General features: G+C 54.7%; 1 protein-coding gene across 1 annotated transcript in view; it reads left to right on the top strand.

Annotated features, from left to right (window-relative positions):
• The window catches only part of LOC144950140 (LIM and senescent cell antigen-like-containing domain protein 1), a 36396-nt gene that overhangs the window by 15207 nt on the left and 381 nt on the right, over positions 1–20808 (top strand). The window contains exons 6-10 of the mRNA XM_078880202.1: positions 6767–6801; positions 6883–6995; positions 8449–8541; positions 9265–9313; positions 18761–18836. Coding sequence (XP_078736328.1) covers positions 6767–6801; positions 6883–6995; positions 8449–8541; positions 9265–9313; positions 18761–18836 — 366 coding nt within the window. The remainder of the gene's footprint in view (positions 1–6766; positions 6802–6882; positions 6996–8448; positions 8542–9264; positions 9314–18760; positions 18837–20808) is intronic.

Genomic DNA, 20808 nt, shown 5'->3' with positions numbered 1-20808 from the left:
GGAATGACCGTGGCCGAGAAGACCTGAAGCTTCGTGCGGAGCGACAGACCAGGTAGCTTCCACACAGCGTTACGCAACCGATGAAAAGATATTGCCGCTCGACTGATTCGGAGTGAGACCTCTGCTGATAAACTGGAGCCGGTCATAAGCACACTGCCCAGGTATGGGAAACTCTCCACTCTCTCCACAACTGCCCCATCACCAATTGGGAGTTGTGGGGGTGGAGTGTCCGATGGTACAAAATACCCAGGCAGGTGCTTAGTTTTGGTGGGGCTGACGGTAAGGCCCCACCTCTTAGTGGCATGCTCCAGTCTCAGCAGCAGCGTCTCCAACTCCTCTTCTGAATGAGCAGCTATTACCAAATCATCGGCATACATAACGTGGTTGACCAATAGGGAGCCATCCCTTGATCGCACCCGGGCGTCGATCAGCCTCCCATTATATCTGTACCAAATGGAAATTCCCCCGGTAGAGCTATTGAAGGCTTCACGAACTACGCAGTCGAAATAGATGTTAAATAATGTGGGAGCCAGAGGACATCCCTGTCGCACCCCAAGGTGTACAGGGAAAGGCTCCGACTCCCGGCCACGTAGTTTTACCCGGGCCCGCTCACCATCATGAAGGTCCTTAATGATCGTGAGCAGAGGGTCAGGGACTCCGAAAGCACGAAGAACAACCCAGAGCCCAGTCCTACTGATGGTATCATAGGCCTTGACCAGGTCAATAAAGCAGAGATGTAGGTCTTTTTGGAATTCCCTACACCTCTGCTGTAGCAGACGGACAGAAAATATGGCATCTGTGCAGAACCGCCCTTTCCTGAAACCGCATTGGGGCTCCGCAAGCCTCTCCTCAGCGTGCCTAGCAAGGCGATGTTGAATAATCCTTGCCAGGACCTTTCCCGGCACACTCACCACACTCACCAACACACTCACCAACACACTCAGCACTCACCACCACACTCACCAACACACTCACCAACACACTCACCACCACCACACTCACCACCACCACACTCACCACCACACTCACCACCACACTCACCACCAAACTCACCACCACACTCACCATCACACTCACCAACACCACACTCACCACCACCACACTCACCACCACCACACTCACCACCACGCTCCCCACCACCACACTCACCCCCCCCCGCTCACCTGCGCGCGTGTGTCTGTGCGTGCACCAATACGCGCTCACCACTGTGTGTGTGTGTGCGTCTTTGCTGACCGGTTTGCGCTCACCAATACACACTCACCAGTGTGTGTGTGTGTCTCTGTGAGTGTGTTCCCTTGTGGGGAGCGGTGGCACAGCGGTTAGCGCTACGAACCCGGCGACCCGAGTTCGATTCCTGTTCGCGGCCACCACCAACACCACTCAGTGACGATTATCTGAACCGGTCTTGGGCCTCCTCCCCTAGGTCTACTCAGCCTCAAATCAGTACCTGGTGCGGTGTGTGAACATCGCCACTGGGGAGACAAAGGCGGCCGGGCGTGGTGCTGGCCACCCACCCCCTCGTGTGCCGTGCCTGCCTTCATAGGGGCTTCTACTCGCTAACAGCACTTGCCCCAACAGCCTGTTAAGGCTACACGGGGGGGGGGGGGGGGGTCTTTAAGCTAATAAACTATTTTATTTTAGCAGGTAAGGCGCACTGAGCTGGGCACAAATGAGAGCTGAACGCAGTTGGCCTATCGCAATGTGGGAATATATAGCAGTAGCCAAAGATCCACGCGACCACGGGGAGAGAGTAACAGATTCCAAATATACAGCAGCAGGCGTCAGGGTCGGGATGGAACCCACGACCTCCTGTACACCAGGCGAGGTAGTCAACATCTCCCAGCCATCCTGCCCCGTGCTCATCCATGTGTAATAAAAGACTCCGTCAGGCGATGCTGGTCTCCGCTTGTCTTTTATTCAGGTTCTTCTCCGCACCCCCACTGGCCTCCTCTCGGACCAGAGTCGTTCCGCACGCGCCCCGCGTACGCTCACTCTCTCTCACGTGCCACGCACGCTCCTCCGTTAGCTCCTCTATTCCCGCACTCCGCACACTGCTGGCCGACGGCGTGCTGAGGTCCTTCGGCCACGTGGCTGATGGCGCAGATCTTTCCTCACCGCCCAACGTCGCTCAGCCTCTTAACTTCCCCGACTGCCCCGATCTCTTCCGGGCTCCCACTTATATCCATTCCCCCCACGTGACCCTGACTCCTCCCCTTCTAGATCCTCAGATCCGGCCTTCCCATACTACCCCGCTGGCTCCGCCCCCATTTACCTCGCCTCCTCCCATTGGAGCCGAGGTGAACGGTGGCCCCTCCCACACGCCCCGCAGACCAGGCTCCGCCCCCCAATACCCCGGGCCGTGTGATTGGACCCGAGCCCAGCAACAACCCCATTTACGCTCGCATTACAAGTATACTAAATATACTCTCCAATAAGCTGAGCTACTAACAGTAAGTAATACATTACAATTCTATGTCGCAAAAAATATAATATGCTTCCAGCTAAACTTTATTCTCTTACATCACACGAGTCTACACCGTACTATATACTGCCATAGATAAACCCATCATTAAATTATATACTGTTGTAATATTACACTATGTATTATTCTACCCACCCTAATGTATATCACACTGCTGTATATTCACTATACAATCACGATACTATATATTACTTTGTACATTGTATTCAACATTAGAATGTTATACTGTTTATTATTATACAATCTGCTATACACTGTACCATTGACCGTCGCGTGAAAGATACTAAGAGGAAGCAACGAAATATGTCAATGGGAAAGTAGTGGTCGGAAACTTGCAGCGGAGCAAAGAATCCATTCCCTGCGGAGAATACAAGATACATAGTCAATGCCAGTGAGTGGAACGCGGTCTGAAAGTCACCGTAAACGTGAACACAATCAGTTAAGATCCGAAATGGTTTATTACGTAATTCCAATAATTGCTGAGCCAGAATCCATCTTCTCGGTTGAAATTGTCTCTGTGTTTGTATATGTGGATCGCCTCATGAACGAATCTCTCATGGTAGCCAGATGGCTTGCAGAGAACCTCCGTCTTGGAGAAGTCAATATCATGTGAGCCCACTGAATTGTAACAGTGATCTGCCACGGCTGAGGTGTTTGTCCTACCGTGTTTCAGGTCTGCTTTATGTTCACGGATGCGGTCCGAGACATGTCGTTTGGTTTCTCCAATGTAACTGCTACCACAGAGGCAACTTAGTTTGTAGACGCCAGGGTACTGTATGTCTGGAACCACATCTTTTACAGACGGGACCAGATCACGGATTTTATGTACTGTGTTGAATCGGACCTGGATCTTGTGTTTTATCAGGATTTTGGAGATCTTTTTTGTGACCCCAGCAATGTAGGGTAAGGTGATGGTCTTGAAAGGCTCCTCAACAGGATCCTTCTTGATGGTTGGAGTGATGGCTTTGCGGATTGTGTAGTCGGAGTAACCATTAGCCTTAAGAGCTTGGCGTACGTGTTTGAGTTCACTGGCAATGTGTTCCTGGTCGGAGATGCATTGGGCTCTATGGTATAGAGTCTTGATGAGGGAATTCTTCTGGGATGGATGGTGATGGGAATCCGGTTTTAGGTAAGCATCCGTGTGGGTGGCTTTCCTGTAGACAGAGTGGCTCATTGAACCATCAGGTCTCCTTTTAATTAGGACATCCAAAAAGGGTAGCTTGCCATCTTTTTCGACTTCCATGGCAGAGGTGTGGACTCGAGTCATGTGACTTGGACTCGAGTCAGACTCGAGTCATGAATTTGATGACTTGCGACTCGACTTGGACTTGCATAACAATGACTTTGTCCCACCTATGAGATGTGGACTCGAGTCATGTGACTTGGACTCGAGTCAGACTCGAGTCATGAATTTGATGACTTGCGACTCGACTTGGACTTGCATAACAATGACTTTGTCCCACCTCTGAGATGTGGACTCGAGTCATGTGACTTGGACTCGAGTCAGACTCGAGTCATGAATTTGATGACTTGCGACTCGACTTGGACTTGCATAACAATGACTTTGTCCCACCTATGTTCCATGGTGAATCTGATGGCTGGGTGTATGGAATTGATGTGGTCGAGGAATTGGTTCAGAGCAGGCCGGCCATGTGGCCAGATGACAAAAGTGTCGTCTGCGTACCTCTTCCATAAGGTCGGGCGTAGAGTGGCAGTCTGGATGGCGTCCGTCTCAAATTGTGTGTGCTCACTAACACCTGTGTGTGTGTGTGTCACTCACTCACTCACTCACTAACACCTGTGTGTGTGTCACTCACTCACTCACTAACACCTGTGTGTGTGTCACTCACTCACTCACTAACACCTGTGTGTGTGTGTGACACTCACTCACTCAGTAACACCTGTGTGTGTGTCACTCACTCACTCACTCACTAACACCTGTGTGTGTGTGTGACACTCACTCACTCACTAACACCTGTGTGTGTGTGTCACTCACTCACTCACTCACACGTGTGTGTGTGTCACTCACTCACTCACTCACTAACACCTGTGTGTGTGTGTCACTCACTCACTCACTCACACCTGTGTGTGTGTGTGTGTCACTCACTCACTCACTCACTAACACCTGTGTGTGTGTGTGTCACTCACTCACTCACTAACACGTGTGTGTGTGTGTGTCACTCACTCACTCACTCACACCTGTGTGTGTGTGTGTGTGTGTCACTCACTCACTAACACGTGTGTGTGTGTCACTCACTCACTCACACCTGTGTGTGTGTGTCACTCACTCACTCACTAACACCTGTGTGTGTGTCACTCACTCACTCACTCACACCTGTGTGTGTGTGTGTGACACTCACTCACTCACTCACTAACACCTGTGTGTGTGTGTGTGTCACTCACTCACTCACTAACACCTGTGTGTGTGTGTCACTCACTCACTCACTCACACCTGTGTGTGTGTGTGTGACACTCACTCACTAACACCTGTGTGTGTGTGTCACTCACTCACTCACTCACACCTGTGTGTGTGTGTGTGACACTCACTCACTAACACCTGTGTGTGTGTGTCACTCACTCACTCACTCACTCACACCTGTGTGTGTGTGTGTGACACTCACTCACTAACACCTGTGTGTGTGTGTCACTCACTCACTCACTCACACCTGTGTGTGTGTGTGTGACACTCACTCACTAACACCTGTGTGTGTGTGTCACTCACTCACTCACTCACACGTGTGTGTGTGTGTCACTCACTCACTCACTAACACCTGTGTGTGTGTGTCACTCACTCACTCACTCACACGTGTGTGTGTGTCACTCACTCACTCACTCACTAACACCTGTGTGTGTGTGTCACTCACTCACTCACTCACACCTGTGTGTGTGTGTGTGTCACTCACTCACTCACTCACTAACACCTGTGTGTGTGTGTGTCACTCACTCACTCACTAACACGTGTGTGTGTGTGTGTGTCACTCACTCACTCACACGTGTGTGTGTGTGTGTGTCACTCACTCACTCACTAACACCTGTGTGTGTGTGTGTGTCACTCACTCACTCACTCACTAACACCTGTGTGTGTGTGTGTCACTCACTCACTCACTCACACCTGTGTGTGTGTGTGTGTCACTCACTCACTCACTCACTAACACCTGTGTGTGTGTGTGTCACTCACTCACTCACTAACACCTGTGTGTGTGTGTCACTCACTCACTCACTAACACCTGTGTGTGTGTGTGTCACTCACTCACTCACTAACACCTGTGTGTGTGTGTCACTCACTCACTCACTAACACGTGTGTGTGTGTGTGTCACTCACTCACTCACTAACACCTGTGTGTGTGTGTGTGTCACTCACTCACTAACACGTGTGTGTGTGTGTGTGTGTCACTCACTCACTCACTAACACCTGTGTGTGTGTGTGTCACTCACTCACTCACTCACACCTGTGTGTGTGTGTCACTCACTCACTCACTAACACCTGTGTGTGTGTGTCACTCACTCACTCACTCACACCTGTGTGTGTGTGTCACTCACTCACTCACTCACACGTGTGTGTGTGTGTGTGTCACTCACTCACTCACTCACACCTGTGTGTGTGTGTGTGTCACTCACTCACTCACTAACACCTGTGTGTGTGTGTCACTCACTCACTCACTCACTAACACCTGTGTGTGTGTGTGTCACTCACTCACTCACTAACACGTGTGTGTGTGTGTGTCACTCACTCACTCACTAACACCTGTGTGTGTGTGTGTGTCACTCACTCACTCACTCACACCTGTGTGTGTGTGTCACTCACTCACTCACTAACACGTGTGTGTGTGTGTGTGTCACTCACTCACTCACTAACACCTGTGTGTGTGTGTGTGTGTCACTCACTCACTCACTCACTAACACCTGTGTGTGTGTGTCACTCACTCACTAACACCTGTGTGTGTGTGTGTGTGTGTCACTCACTCACTAACACCTGTGTGTGTGTGTGTGTGTCACTCACTCACTCACTCACTAACACCTGTGTGTGTGTGTGTGTCACTCACTCACTAACACCTGTGTGTGTGTGTGTGTGTGTCACTCACTCACTAACACCTGTGTGTGTGTGTGTGTGTCACTCACTCACTCACTAACACCTGTGTGTGTGTGTGTGACACTCACTCACTCACTAACACCTGTGTGTGTGTGTCACTCACTCACTCACTAACACCTGTGTGTGTGTGTGTGTCACTCACTCACTCACTAACACACGTGTGTGTGTGTGCGTGTGCTCGCTCCGCCGTGCAGACGTGAGCTGGGGGAGGACGCGGCGGAGGAGGAGGGGGGGGGCGGGGGGGGCGGGGGGGGCGGGGGGGGCGGGGGGGGCGGGGGGGGCGGGGGGGGCGGGGGGGGCGGGGGGGCCCGCCGCCTGCTGTGCCGCCCGTGCCGCGACCGCGCGGGCCGCACGTGCGGGGCCTGCCGGAGGCCGCTGGAGGGCCGCGGAGTGCACGCCATGGGCAGGGACTGGCACGTGGAGGTGGGGTGGGGGTGGGGGGAGAGGTGGGGGTGGGGGTGGGGGGAGAGGTGGGGGGGGGGGGGAGAGGTGGGGGATGGGGGGAGAGGTGGGGGTGGGGGGAGAGGTGGGGGGGAGAGGTGGGGGGAGAGGTGGGGGTGGGAGGTGGGGGGAGAGGTGGGGGTGGGGGGAGAGGTGGGGGTGGGGGGAGAGGTGGGGGTGGGAGGTGGGGGGAGAGGTGGGGGTGGGGGGAGAGGTGGGGGTGGGGGGAGAGGTGGGGGTGGGGGATGGGGGGAGAGGTGGGGGTGGGGAGAGAGGTGGGGGGGAGAGGTGGGGGATGGGAGGAGAGGTGGGGGGGAGAGGTGGGGGGGAGAGGTGGGGGGAGAGGTGGGGGGGAGAGGTGGGGGATGGGAGGAGAGGTGGGGGGGAGAGGTGGGGGGGAGAGGTGGGGGGAGAGGTGGGGGGGAGAGGTGGGGGGAGAGGTGGGGGGGGGGAGAGGTGGGGGTGGGGTGGGGGGGAGAGGTGGGGGTGGGGGGAGAGGTGGGGGTGAGAGGTGGGGGGAGAGGTGGGGGTGGGGGGAGAGGTGGGGGGGAGAGGTGGGGGGGAGAGGTGGGGGGAGAGGTGGGGGGGAGAGGTGGGGGGGGGAGAGGTGGGGGTGGGGTGGGGGGGAGAGGTGGGGGTGGGGGGAGAGGTGGGGGGGAGAGGTGGGGGTGAGAGGTGGGGGGAGAGGTGGGGGTGGGGGGAGAGGTGGGGGGGAGAGGTGGGGGGGGAGAGGTGGGGGTGGGGGGAGAGGTGGGGGTGGGGGGAGAGGTGGGGGTGAGAGGTGGGGGGGGGGAGGTGGGGGTGGGGGGAGAGGTGGGGGTGGGGGGAGAGGTGGGGGGGAGAGGTGGGGGGGAGAGGTGGGGGGAGAGGTGGGGGGGAGAGGTGGGGGATGGGAGGAGAGGTGGGGGGGAGAGGTGGGGGGGAGAGGTGGGGGGAGAGGTGGGGGGGAGAGGTGGGGGGAGAGGTGGGGGGGGGAGAGGTGGGGGTGGGGTGGGGGGGGAGAGGTGGGGGTGGGGGGAGAGGTGGGGGTGAGAGGTGGGGGGAGAGGTGGGGGTGGGGGGAGAGGGTGGGGGGGAGAGGTGGGGGGGAGAGGTGGGGGGAGAGGTGGGGGGGAGAGGTGGGGGGGGGAGAGGTGGGGGGTGGGGTGGGGGGGGAGAGGTGGGGGTGGGGGGAGAGGTGGGGGGGAGAGGTGGGGGTGAGAGGTGGGGGGAGAGGTGGGGGTGGGGGGAGAGGTGGGGGGGAGAGGTGGGGGGGGAGAGGTGGGGGTGGGGGGAGAGGTGGGGGTGGGGGGAGAGGTGGGGGTGAGAGGTGGGGGGGGGGAGGTGGGGGTGGGGGGAGAGGTGGGGGTGACGAGGTAGAGACCCCCGCCACCCCGCGTGTGATCCTGGTTTGTGCCCCCTCCCCCCACCACCCCCACCCCCCCCCACCCCCCCAGCACTTCGTCTGTGCCAAGTGTGAGAAGCCCTTCCTGGGCCATCGGCACATGGAGCGCAACGGGCTGGCCTACTGCGAGACGCACTACAACCAGGCACTGACCCCGAGCCTGACCCCGACCCTCGACCTCCAACCCTGACCCCGAGCCTGACCCCGACCCTCGACCTCCAACCCTGACCCCGAGCCTGACCCCGAGCCTGACCCCGAGCCTGACCCTGAGCCTGACCCCAACCTCTGACCCCAACCTCGGACCCCAACCCCGACTCTAACCCCGACCTCAACCTCAACCCTGACCTCAACCCCCGACCCTGACCTCAACCCCCGACCCTAACCCTGACCCTAACCTCAACCCCTGACCCCGACCCCGACCCCCCCCCCCCCAGTCCCTGCCGCATGTCTTCCTTCTCCCCTGCAAGGCGACGATGGCCGCCCCCACCGCGACCGGCCACGTGACGTGACCCGCAGCGTGCGCCTGGGGCAGGGTGGGGAGCGGTGGCGCAGCGGTTAGCGCTGCGCCCTCCTACGAACCCGGCCGATACCCGAGGAGCCGTTCCCGCTCGCGACCGATACCAGCGGCGAATATCTGAACCGGGTCCTGGGATTCCAACTCGGTCGACTCAGCCTTCAAATTAAGACTCAAGTTTGGTGTGAATAAACATCGCCACCGGGGAGACAAAGGCGGCCGGGCGTGGTGCTGGCCACCCACCCCCTCGTGTGCCGTTTCGGCCTTCATAGGTGCTCGCTAACAGCACTTGACCCAAGAGTCTGTCAAGGCTACACGGGTCACCTTTATCTTTGTTTGTGTCTCTGTGTGTAGCTGTTTGGCGACATCTGCTTCCATTGCAATCGCGTGGTGGAGGGAGACGGTAAGAATCACCACTAACATCACCATCACTACTTTCATTATCACCACCATCACCACCATCACTAGCACTACCACCATCATTACCAACATCACCACCACCATGACTGCCATCATCATCATCACCACTACCACCATCACAAACATCACTACCACCACCACCACCATCACTACCAACATCACTACCAACATCACCACCACCATCATCACCACCATCACTGCCATCATCATCATCACCACTACCACCATCACAAACATCACTACCACCATCACTACCAACATCACTACCACCACCACCATCACTAGCAACATCACTACCAACATCACCACTACCATCACCACCACAACTATCATCACCATCATCATTATCACCACCATCACCACTATAACCACCACCGCTGCCATCACCACTATCACCATCACTAGCATCACCACCATCACAATTAATGCCAATTACCATAATCATCATCACCTTCAACACCTTCATTATCTCCATTATGGAGTTGATAGTAAATTCACTTGAGCTCACACGCGTGACAGTGACCACGCCTGTGCATTAACCGGTGCCATGACTTCACATATAGTGGTTCCTCCGTATACGTCGTTAATTCGTTCCAGAAGGTAGGAGGACTTATACCGGAAATTACGTATACCAAACGAATTCTTCCCATAAGAAATAAAGGGAAAAGAGTATAAGAAATTATATTTTTTATGGCATATTATACATTAATGGGGTTGTATAAAATAATTTAGACACTAATTATTACTAAAATGCATAGATAAATTTAAATAAATGTATAAATAAATTAAAATAAATTGAAATAAAAATAACATTTAACGTCACTTTACCTTGCTGAGAGGAGTTGATATCCTACGAGGATGGTGGAGAGGAAGGGGAGGAGGAGGAGATGATATTTCTTGGAAGGAGAATCACTTTCCATTAAAACTTCAGGAAGCTGAAATTCTGTGGGTTTTTTCTTTTTCTCTTTTCTGTCTTTTTTCTTGACTTGGACCTGGTTGAGGCTCACCAGGTTTGAGTTTTACTAAAAACCTGTCCATTGAAGTTTGTTTTTGCCTTCTTCTAAGAATGTTGCCGAAGTGTGACATTGTCTGGTCATTCCACACAATACTGTTACGGCTTGTTGTGAGAGTTTTATTGGGGGTGGGGTATATGCGGGTACTGCATGCGGTGACTCATCCCGACCCACACAAGTTCTAGCAAGACGTCGCATCCCAAGCAATGCGTCGTATCCCAAGCAAGACGTCGTATCCCAAGCAATGCGTCGTATCCCAAGCAAGACGTCGCATCCCAAGCAAGACATCGTATCCCAAGCAAGGCGTCGTATCCCAAGCAATGCGTCGTATCCCAAGCAAGACGTCGCATCCCAAGCAAGACGTCGTATCCCAAGCAAGGCGTCGTATCCCAAGCAGGACGTCGCATCCCAAGCAAAACGTTGTATCCCAAGCAAGACGTCGTATCCCAAGCAGGACGTCGCATCCCAAGCAAGGCGTCGTATCCCAAGCAAGGCGTTGTATCCCAAGCAAAACGTTGTATCCCAAGCAAGACGTCGTATCCCAAGCAAGGCGTCGTATCCCAAGCAAGGCGTCGCATCCCAAGCAAAACGTTGTATCCCAAGCAAGACGTCGTATCCCAAGCAGGACGTCGCATCCCAAGCGAGACGTCGTATCCCAAGCAAAACGTCGTATCCCTAGCAAGGCGTCGTATCCCAAGCAAGACGTCGTATCCCAAGCAAGGCGTCTTATCCCAAGCAAGGCGTCGTATCCCAAGCAAGGCGTCATATCCCAAGCAAGGCGTCGTATCCCAAGCAAGACGTCGTATCCCAAGCAAGGCGTCGTATCCCAAGCAAAACGTCGTATCCCAAGCAAGGCGTCGTATCCCAAGCAAGACGTCGTATCCCAAGCAAGGCGTCTTATCCCAAGCAAGGCGTCGTATCCCAAGCAAGACGTCGTATCCCAAGCAAGGCGTCGTATCCCAAGCAAGACGTCGTATCCCAAGCAAGACGTCATATCCCAAGCAAGACGTCGTATCCCAAGCAAGACGTCGTATCCCAAGCAAGACGTCGTATCCCTAGCAAGGCGTCGTATCCCTAGCAAGACGTCGTATCCCAAGCAAGGCGTCGTATCCCAAGCAAGACGTCGTATCCCAAGCAGGACGTCGTATCCCAAGCAGGACGTCGTATCCCAAGCAAGACGTCGTATCCCAAGCAAGGCGTCGTATCCCAAGCAAGGCGTCGTATCCCAAGCAAGACGTCGTATCCCAAGCAAGGCGTCGTATCCCAAGCAAAACGTCGTATCCCAAGCAAGGCGTCGTATCCCAAGCAAGACGTCGTATCCCAAGCAAGGCGTCGTATCCCAAGCAAGGCGTCTTATCCCAAGCAAGGCGTCGTATCCCAAGCAAGACGTCGTATCCCAAGCAAGGAGTCGTATCCCAAGCAAGACGTCGTATCCCAAGCAAGACGTCATATCCCAAGCAAGACGTCGTATCCCAAGCAAGACGTCGTATCCCAAGCAAGACGTCGTATCCCTAGCAAGGCGTCGTATCCCTAGCAAGACGTCGTATCCCAAGCAAGGCGTCGTATCCCAAGCAAGACGTCGTATCCCAAGCAGGACGTCGTATCCCAAGCAGGACGTCGTATCCCAAGCAAGACGTCGTATCCCAAGCAGGACGTCGTATCCCAAGCAGGACGTCGTATCCCAAGCAAGACGTTGTATCCCAAACAAGACGTCGTATCCCAAACAAGACGTCGTATCCCAAGCAAGGCGTCGTATCCCAAGCAAGACGTCGTATCCCAAGCAAGGCGTCGTATCCCAAGCAAGACGTCGTATCCCAAGCAAGACGTCGTATCTCAAGCAGGACGTCGTATCCCAAGCAGGACGTCGCATCCCAAGCGAGACGTCGTATCCCAAGCAAAACGTCGTATCCCTAGCAAGGCGTCGTATCCCAAGCAAGACGTCGTATCCCAAGCAAGGCGTCTTATCCCAAGCAAGGCGTCGTATCCCAAGCAAGACGTCGTATCCCAAGCAAGGCGTCGTATCCCAAGCAAGACGTCGTATCCCAAGCAAGGCGTCGTATCCCAAGCAAGACGTCGTATCCCAAGCAAGGCGTCGTATCCCAAGCAAGACGTCGTATCCCAAGCAAGGCGTCGTATCCCAAGCAAGACATCGTATCCCAAGCAAGGCGTCGTATCCTAAGCAAGACGTCGTATCCCAAGCAAGGCGTCGTATCCCAAGCAAGACGTCGTATCCCAAGCAAGGCGTCGTATCCCAAGCAAGACGTCGTATCCCAAGCAAGGCGTCGTATCCCAAGCAAGACGTCGTATCCCAAGCAAGGCATCGTATCCCAAGCAAAACGTCGTATCCCAAGCATGGCGTCGTATCCCAAGCAAGGCGTCTTATCCCAAGCAAGGCGTCGTATCCCAAGCAAGACGTCGTATCCCAAGCAAGGCGTCGTATCCCAAGCAAGACGTCATATCCCAAGCAAGACGTCGTATCCCAAGCAAGACGTCGTATCCCAAGCAAGACGTCGTATCCCTAGCAAGGCGTCATATCCCTAGCAAGACGTCGTATCCCAAGCAAGGCGTCGTATCCCAAGCAAGACGTCGTATCCCAAGCAGGACGTCGTATCCCAAGCAGGACGTCGTATCCCAAGCAAGACGTTGTATCCCAAACAAGACGTCGTATCCCAAGCAGGACGTCGTATCCCAAGCAGGACGTCGTATCCCAAGCAAGACGTTGTATCCCAAACAAGACGTCGTATCCCAAACAAGACGTCGTATCCCAAGCAAGGCGTCGTATCCCAAGCAAGACGTCGTATCCCAAGCAAGGCGTCGTATCCCAAGCAAGACGTCGTATCCCAAGCAAGACGTCGTATCTCAAGCAGGACGTCGTATCCCAAGCAGGACGTCGTATCCCAAGCAAGACGTCGTATCCCAAGCAAGACGTCGTATCCCAAGCAAGACGTTGTATCCCAAGCAAGACGTTGTATCCCAAGCAGGACGTCGTATCCCAAGCAAGACGTCGTATCCCAAGCAAGACGTCGTATCCCAAGCAAGAAGTCGTATCCCAAGCAGGACGTCGTATCCCAAGCAAGACGTCGTATCCCAAGCAAGGCGTCGTATCTCAAGCAGGACGTCGTATCCCAAGCAAGACGTTGTATCCCAAGCAAGGCGTCGTATCCCAAGCAAGACGTCGTATCTCAAGCAAGACGTTGTATCCCAAACAAGACGTCATATCCCAAGCAAGACGTCGTATCCCAAGCAAGGCGTCGTATCCCAAGCAAGACGTCGTATCCCAAGCAAGACGTCGTATCCCAAGCAAGACGTCGTATCCCAAGCAAGACGTTGTATCCCAAGCAAGACGTCGTATCCCAAGCAAGACGTCGTATCCCAAGCAAGACGTATCCCAAGCAGGACGTCGTATCCCAAGCAAGGCGTCGTATCCCAAGCAAGACGTCGTATCCCAAGCAAGGCGTCGTATCCCAAGCGAGACGTCGTATCCCAAGCAAGACGTCGTATCCCAAGCAAGGCGTCGTATCCCAAGCGAGACGTCGTATCCCAAGCAAGACGTCGTATCCCAAGCAAGACGTCGTATCCCAAGCAAGACGTCGTATCCCAAGACATTTTTTATCGTCAAAACACGACGTCTACCAAATTCGACTTATTCCAAAGCGTTCGTATGCCGAGGTACCACTGCATCTGGAAGTGTGCTCACCTGTGCCACAGTGAACTCACCTTGCGAACAACTCCCATGTGCCATGACCTCACCTTGTCAACAACCCACCTGTGCCACAGTGAACTCACCTTGTGACGTCACCTGTGCCACAGTGAACTCACCTTGTGACGTCACCTGTGCCACAGTGAACTCACCTTGTGACGTCACCTGTGCCACAGTGAACTCACCTTGTGACGTCACCTGTGCCACAGTGAACTCACCTTGTGACGTCACCTGTGCCACAGTGAACTCACCTTGTGACGTCACCTGTGCCACAGTGAACTCACCTTGTGACGTCACCTGTGCCACAGTGAACTCACCTTGTGACGTCACCTGTGTCACATTGAACTCACCTTGTGACGTCACCTGTGCCACAGTGAACTCACCTTGTGACGTCACCTGTGCCACAGTGAACTCACCTTGTGACGTCACCTGTGCCACAGTGAACTCACCTTGTGACGTCACCTGTGCCACAGTGAACTCACCTTGTGACGTCACCTGTGCCACAGTGAACTCACCTTGTGACGTCACCTGTGCCACAGTGAACTCACCTTGTGACGTCACCTGTGCCACAGTGAACTCACCTTGTGACGTCACCTGTGCCACAGTGAACTCACCTTGTGACGTCACCTGTGTCACATTGAACTCACCTTGTGACGTCACCTGTACCACAGTGAACTCACCTTGTGACGTCACCTGTGCCACAATGAACTCACCTTGTGACGTCACCTGTGCCACAGTGAACTCACCTTGTGACGTCACCTGTGCCACAGTGAACTCACCTTGTGACGTCACCTGTGTCACATTGAACTCACCTTGTGACGTCACCTGTGTCACAATGAACTCACCTTGTGACGTCACCTGTGTCACAGTGAACTCACCTTGTGACGTCACCTGTGCCACAATGAACTCACCTTGTGACGTCACCTGTGCCACAGTGAACTCACCTTGTGACGTCACCTGTGCCACAATGAACTCACCTTGTGACGTCACCTGTGTCACATTGAACTCACCTTGTGACGTCACCTGTGTCACAATGAACTCACCTTGTGACGTCACCTGTGCCACAGTGAACTCACCTTGTGACGTCACCTGTGCCACAATGAACTCACCTTGTGACGTCACCTGTGTCACAGTGAACTCACCTTGTGACGTCACCTGTGCCACAGTGAACTCACCTTGTGACGTCACCTGTGCCACAGTGAACTCACCTTGTGACGTCACCTGTGTCACAGTGAACTCACCTTGTGACGTCACCTGCGCCACAGTGAACTCACCTTGTGACGTCACCTGTGCCACAGTGAACTCACCTTGTGACGTCACCTGTGCCACAGTGAACTCACCTTGTGACGTCACCTGTGCCACAATGAACTCACCTTGTGACGTCACCTGTGTCACAGTGAACTCACCTTGTGACGTCACCTGTGCCACAGTGAACTCACCTTGTGACGTCACCTGTGCCACAGTGAACTCACCTTGTGACGTCACCTGTGCCACAGTGAACTCACCTTGTGACGTCACCTGTGCCACAGTGAACTCACCTTGTGACGTCACCTGTGCCACAGTGAACTCACCTTGTGACGTCACCTGTGCCACAGTGAACTCACCTTGTGACGTCACCTGTGCCACAGTGAACTCACTTTGTGACGTCACCTGTGCCACAGTGAACTCACCTTGTGACGTCACCTGTGCCACAGTGAACTCACCTTGTGACGTCACCTGCGCCACAGTGAACTCACCTTGTGACGTCACCTGTGTCACAGTGAACTCACCTTGTGACGTCACCTGTGCCACAGTGAACTCACCTTGTGACGTCACCTGTGCCACAATGAACTCACCTTGTGACGTCACCTGCGCCACAGTGAACTCACCTTGTGACGTCACCTGTACCACAGTGAACTCACCTTGTGACGTCACCTGTGTCACAGTGAACTCACCTTGTGACGTCACCTGTGCCATGGCCTCACCTTGTGACGTCACCTGCGCCACAGTGAACTCACCTTGTGACGTCACCTGCGCCACAGTGAACTCACCTTGTGACGTCACCTGTGTCACAGTGAACTCACCTTGTGACGTCACCTGTGCCATGGCCTCACCTTGTGACGTCACCTTTGCCACAATGAACTCACCTTGTGACGTCACCTGTGCCACAATGAACTCACCTTGTGACGTCACCTGCGCCACAGTGAACTCACCTTGTGACGTCACCTGTGTCACAGTGAACTCACCTTGTGACGTCACCTGCGCCACAGTGAACTCACCTTGTGACGTCACCTGTGCCACAGTGAACTCACCTTGTGACGTCACCTGTGTCACAGTGAACTCACCTTGTGACGTCACCTGTGTCACAGTGAACTGACCTTGTGACGTCACCCACCTGTGCCACAGTGAACTCACCTTGTGACGTCACCTGTACCACAGTGAACTCACCTTGTGACGTCACCTGTGTCACAGTGAACTCACCTTGTGACGTCACCTGTGCCATGGCCTCACCTTGTGACGTCACCTGCGCCACAGTGAACTCACCTTGTGACGTCACCTGCGCCACAGTGAACTCACCTTGTGACGTCACCTGTGCCACAGTGAACTCACCTTGTGACGTCACCTGTGCCACAGTGAACTCACCTTGTGACGTCACCTGTGTCACATTGAACTCACCTTGTGACGTCACCTGTGTCACAATGAACTCACCTTGTGACGTCACCTGTGTCACAGTGAACTCACCTTGTGACGTCACCTGTGCCACAATGAACTCACCTTGTGACGTCACCTGTGCCACAGTGAACTCACCTTGTGACGTCACCTGTGCCACAATGAACTCACCTTGTGACGTCACCTGTGTCACATTGAACTCACCTTGTGACGTCACCTGTGTCACAATGAACTCACCTTGTGACGTCACCTGTGCCACAGTGAACTCACCTTGTGACGTCACCTGTGCCACAATGAACTCACCTTGTGACGTCACCTGTGTCACAGTGAACTCACCTTGTGACGTCACCTGTGCCACAGTGAACTCACCTTGTGACGTCACCTGTGCCACAGTGAACTCACCTTGTGACGTCACCTGTGTCACAGTGAACTCACCTTGTGACGTCACCTGCGCCACAGTGAACTCACCTTGTGACGTCACCTGTGCCACAGTGAACTCACCTTGTGACGTCACCTGTGCCACAGTGAACTCACCTTGTGACGTCACCTGTGCCACAATGAACTCACCTTGTGACGTCACCTGTGTCACAGTGAACTCACCTTGTGACGTCACCTGTGCCACAGTGAACTCACCTTGTGACGTCACCTGTGCCACAGTGAACTCACCTTGTGACGTCACCTGTGCCACAGTGAACTCACCTTGTGACGTCACCTGTGCCACAGTGAACTCACCTTGTGACGTCACCTGTGCCACAGTGAACTCACCTTGTGACGTCACCTGTGCCACAGTGAACTCACCTTGTGACGTCACCTGCGCCACAGTGAACTCACCTTGTGACGTCACCTGTGTCACAGTGAACTCACCTTGTGACGTCACCTGTGCCACAGTGAACTCACCTTGTGACGTCACCTGTGCCACAATGAACTCACCTTGTGACGTCACCTGCGCCACAGTGAACTCACCTTGTGACGTCACCTGTACCACAGTGAACTCACCTTGTGACGTCACCTGTGTCACAGTGAACTCACCTTGTGACGTCACCTGTGCCATGGCCTCACCTTGTGACGTCACCTGCGCCACAGTGAACTCACCTTGTGACGTCACCTGCGCCACAGTGAACTCACCTTGTGACGTCACCTGTGTCACAGTGAACTCACCTTGTGACGTCACCTGTGCCATGGCCTCACCTTGTGACGTCACCTTTGCCACAATGAACTCACCTTGTGACGTCACCTGTGCCACAATGAACTCACCTTGTGACGTCACCTGCGCCACAGTGAACTCACCTTGTGACGTCACCTGTGTCACAGTGAACTCACCTTGTGACGTCACCTGCGCCACAGTGAACTCACCTTGTGACGTCACCTGTGCCACAGTGAACTCACCTTGTGACGTCACCTGTGTCACAGTGAACTCACCTTGTGACGTCACCTGTGTCACAGTGAACTGACCTTGTGACGTCACCCACCTGTGCCACAGTGAACTCACCTTGTGACGTCACCTGTACCACAGTGAACTCACCTTGTGACGTCACCTGTGTCACAGTGAACTCACCTTGTGACGTCACCTGTGCCATGGCCTCACCTTGTGACGTCACCTGCGCCACAGTGAACTCACCTTGTGACGTCACCTGCGCCACAGTGAACTCACCTTGTGACGTCACCTGTGTCACAGTGAACTCACCTTGTGACGTCACCTGTGCCATGGCCTCACCTTGTGACGTCACCTTTGCCACAATGAACTCACCTTGTGACGTCACCTGTGCCACAATGAACTCACCTTGTGACGTCACCTGCGCCACAGTGAACTCACCTTGTGACGTCACCTGTGTCACAGTGAACTCACCTTGTGACGTCACCTGCGCCACAGTGAACTCACCTTGTGACGTCACCTGTGCCACAGTGAACTCACCTTGTGACGTCACCTGTGTCACAGTGAACTCACCTTGTGACGTCACCTGTGTCACAGTGAACTGACCTTGTGACGTCACCTGTGTCACAGTGAACTCACCTTGTGACGTCACCTGTGTCACAGTGAACTCACCTTGTGACGTCACCTGTGCCACAGTCCTCTCGGCGCTCAACAAGACGTGGTGCGTCTCATGCTTCTGCTGCTCCGCCTGCCACGCGAAGCTCTCCGCCAAGTGAGGAGCCATCCACACACCACGCACCGTCACACAAACACCGCTCACAGTGGGGGGGGGGGGCAAGGGGGGGGCAAGGGGGGGCAGGGGGGGGCAGGGGGGGCAAGGGGCGGGGCAAGGGATGGGCAAGGGGGGGGGCAAGGTGCGGGGCAAGGGGGGGGCAAGGGGGGGGCAAGGGGGGGGCAATGGGGGGCAGGGGGGGGCAGGGGGGGCAAGGTGCGGGGCAAGGGATGGGCAAGGGGGGGGCAAGGTGCGGGGCAAGGGGGGGGCAAGGGGGGGGCAAGGGGCGGGGCAAGGGGCGGGGCAAGGGGGGGGGCAAGGGGCGGGGCAAGAGGCGAGGCAAGGGGCGGAGTTATCACAGTGACGTACCAACATCGTCATTGTCATCATCACGAGCCATGGGGCAAATTGCCCCTTAGGTGTCCCACTGCACATTTCGTCATTTGTGATGATGCCACGTGGGGCAGTGTGCACACAGACGCCGCCCTCTCTCAGCAGTGAGCTTGGGAGACCATCTCTGCCCGGCGCTTTTGCTGGTCTCAGACTCCGGATCGCCCATCGTGACTTCCTCAACAGATGGCACCTCAGCCAGCCACTCACAGGGTGGGGTGCGGTGGCTTCTTCTGCCAATGTCTACGGCACTGCAGCCCCAGCAAGGTCGTTCCCACCTTGCCCCATGATGTTGTCTGGGCTGAGGGAATTCCCTTCCCCTAAGGCCTCACAGAAATGCTCTGCAAACCTGCAGACCTGTTCCTGGGAGTCAGAGATCGGATCACCTTTCTTTCCCCCAAGGATGGTGATAGGTGAGGCGCTGAAAGTTACTTTTGTGATGGAATTAAATAGTGATTTGTGATTGCGAGCTACTGAGGCAGACTCTATCCCCCCAGAAACCCGTGACCACCACTCATCCTTGCAGCACCACATGGCTTTCCAAACCTCCGAGCGAAGGCTGCGGTAAGCCTCATTCTCTGGTGTGTTTTTTTCTCATCCAGCCTAAACACCTCTTCTGTCAGTCAGGGTCTTTGGGCAAGTTTGAACCGTGTACCCAAAGCAGCCATTGCAGCTGCATGAGCCACAGTCCTGAACCTCGCCAATTTCCCCTAGACATGAGGAGTGGGGATGATGCCAACCCCAGCTGCAAGCGATGATGAAATTCTTTCTTGCAACTTTCATCGGCTAGCTGAGACCAGGTCACTTTAGGTTGGAATGGGGTCCTGGGTGTACACCCACCACCGGAGTGGAAGAATGGCAGGCGCATCTTACAGATAACAAGCCGATGGTCAATGGGCAGGTCAGCTCCACGGTAGATCCTTGTGTGAAGGACATGGGCCTCCATCCGCTGTTACATCACTATATAGTGCAGTAGATGTTCTTGCTTGGATCTAACATGCATCCATAAAATTGTGTGGATGCACCGATACCAGAACAGCGTGTTGGTAATTACAAGCCCATGCGCTGCACAAAAGTCTAGCAGCCTCCTACCGTTGTTATTGAGCTGATCTGGCCCATGCCTTTCAATCACTCCAGACCAGGTGCCAGCATCATTACCAACTCGGGCATTGAAGTCAACCAACACGATGACTCTGTCCCGAGTGGCCACTTTAGCTAGCACTTGTGACAGGAGGTCAATAGAAGGCATCTGACTCATTGGCCTTGCCTGCATCCCTCCACTGATGTTCATCTGTGGTCAGCGGCATAAGTAACCACGACTACCACTCATCGCCTCTGGTTGATTCAGAAGAAGAGCCACTCCCTGTGGTTTGGCAGTCTCCTGCCCCGAGTCGAAGACTGACCACCCCTCATGGTGGCAGGAGCCAGAGCTGGTCCACCGGACCTCCTGAATACCGCAAAGATTCAGGCGGTACCGGTCCAGCTCCTAACAACGAGTGGCAGCCTCTCCTCCACAGTGAGCGTTCTAAAATTCCACGTGGCCACCCGCAGTGGCTTTTCGTTGTCTCCTGGCTCTGCCAAA

This window comes from Lampetra fluviatilis, chromosome 56 (genome assembly GCF_964198595.1).
Source record: "Lampetra fluviatilis chromosome 56, kcLamFluv1.1, whole genome shotgun sequence".
NCBI classification, from domain to species: Eukaryota; Metazoa; Chordata; class Hyperoartia; order Petromyzontiformes; family Petromyzontidae; genus Lampetra; species Lampetra fluviatilis.
Note: the sequence above shows the minus strand (reverse complement) of the source record. Positions and strands in the feature narration are given on the sequence as shown.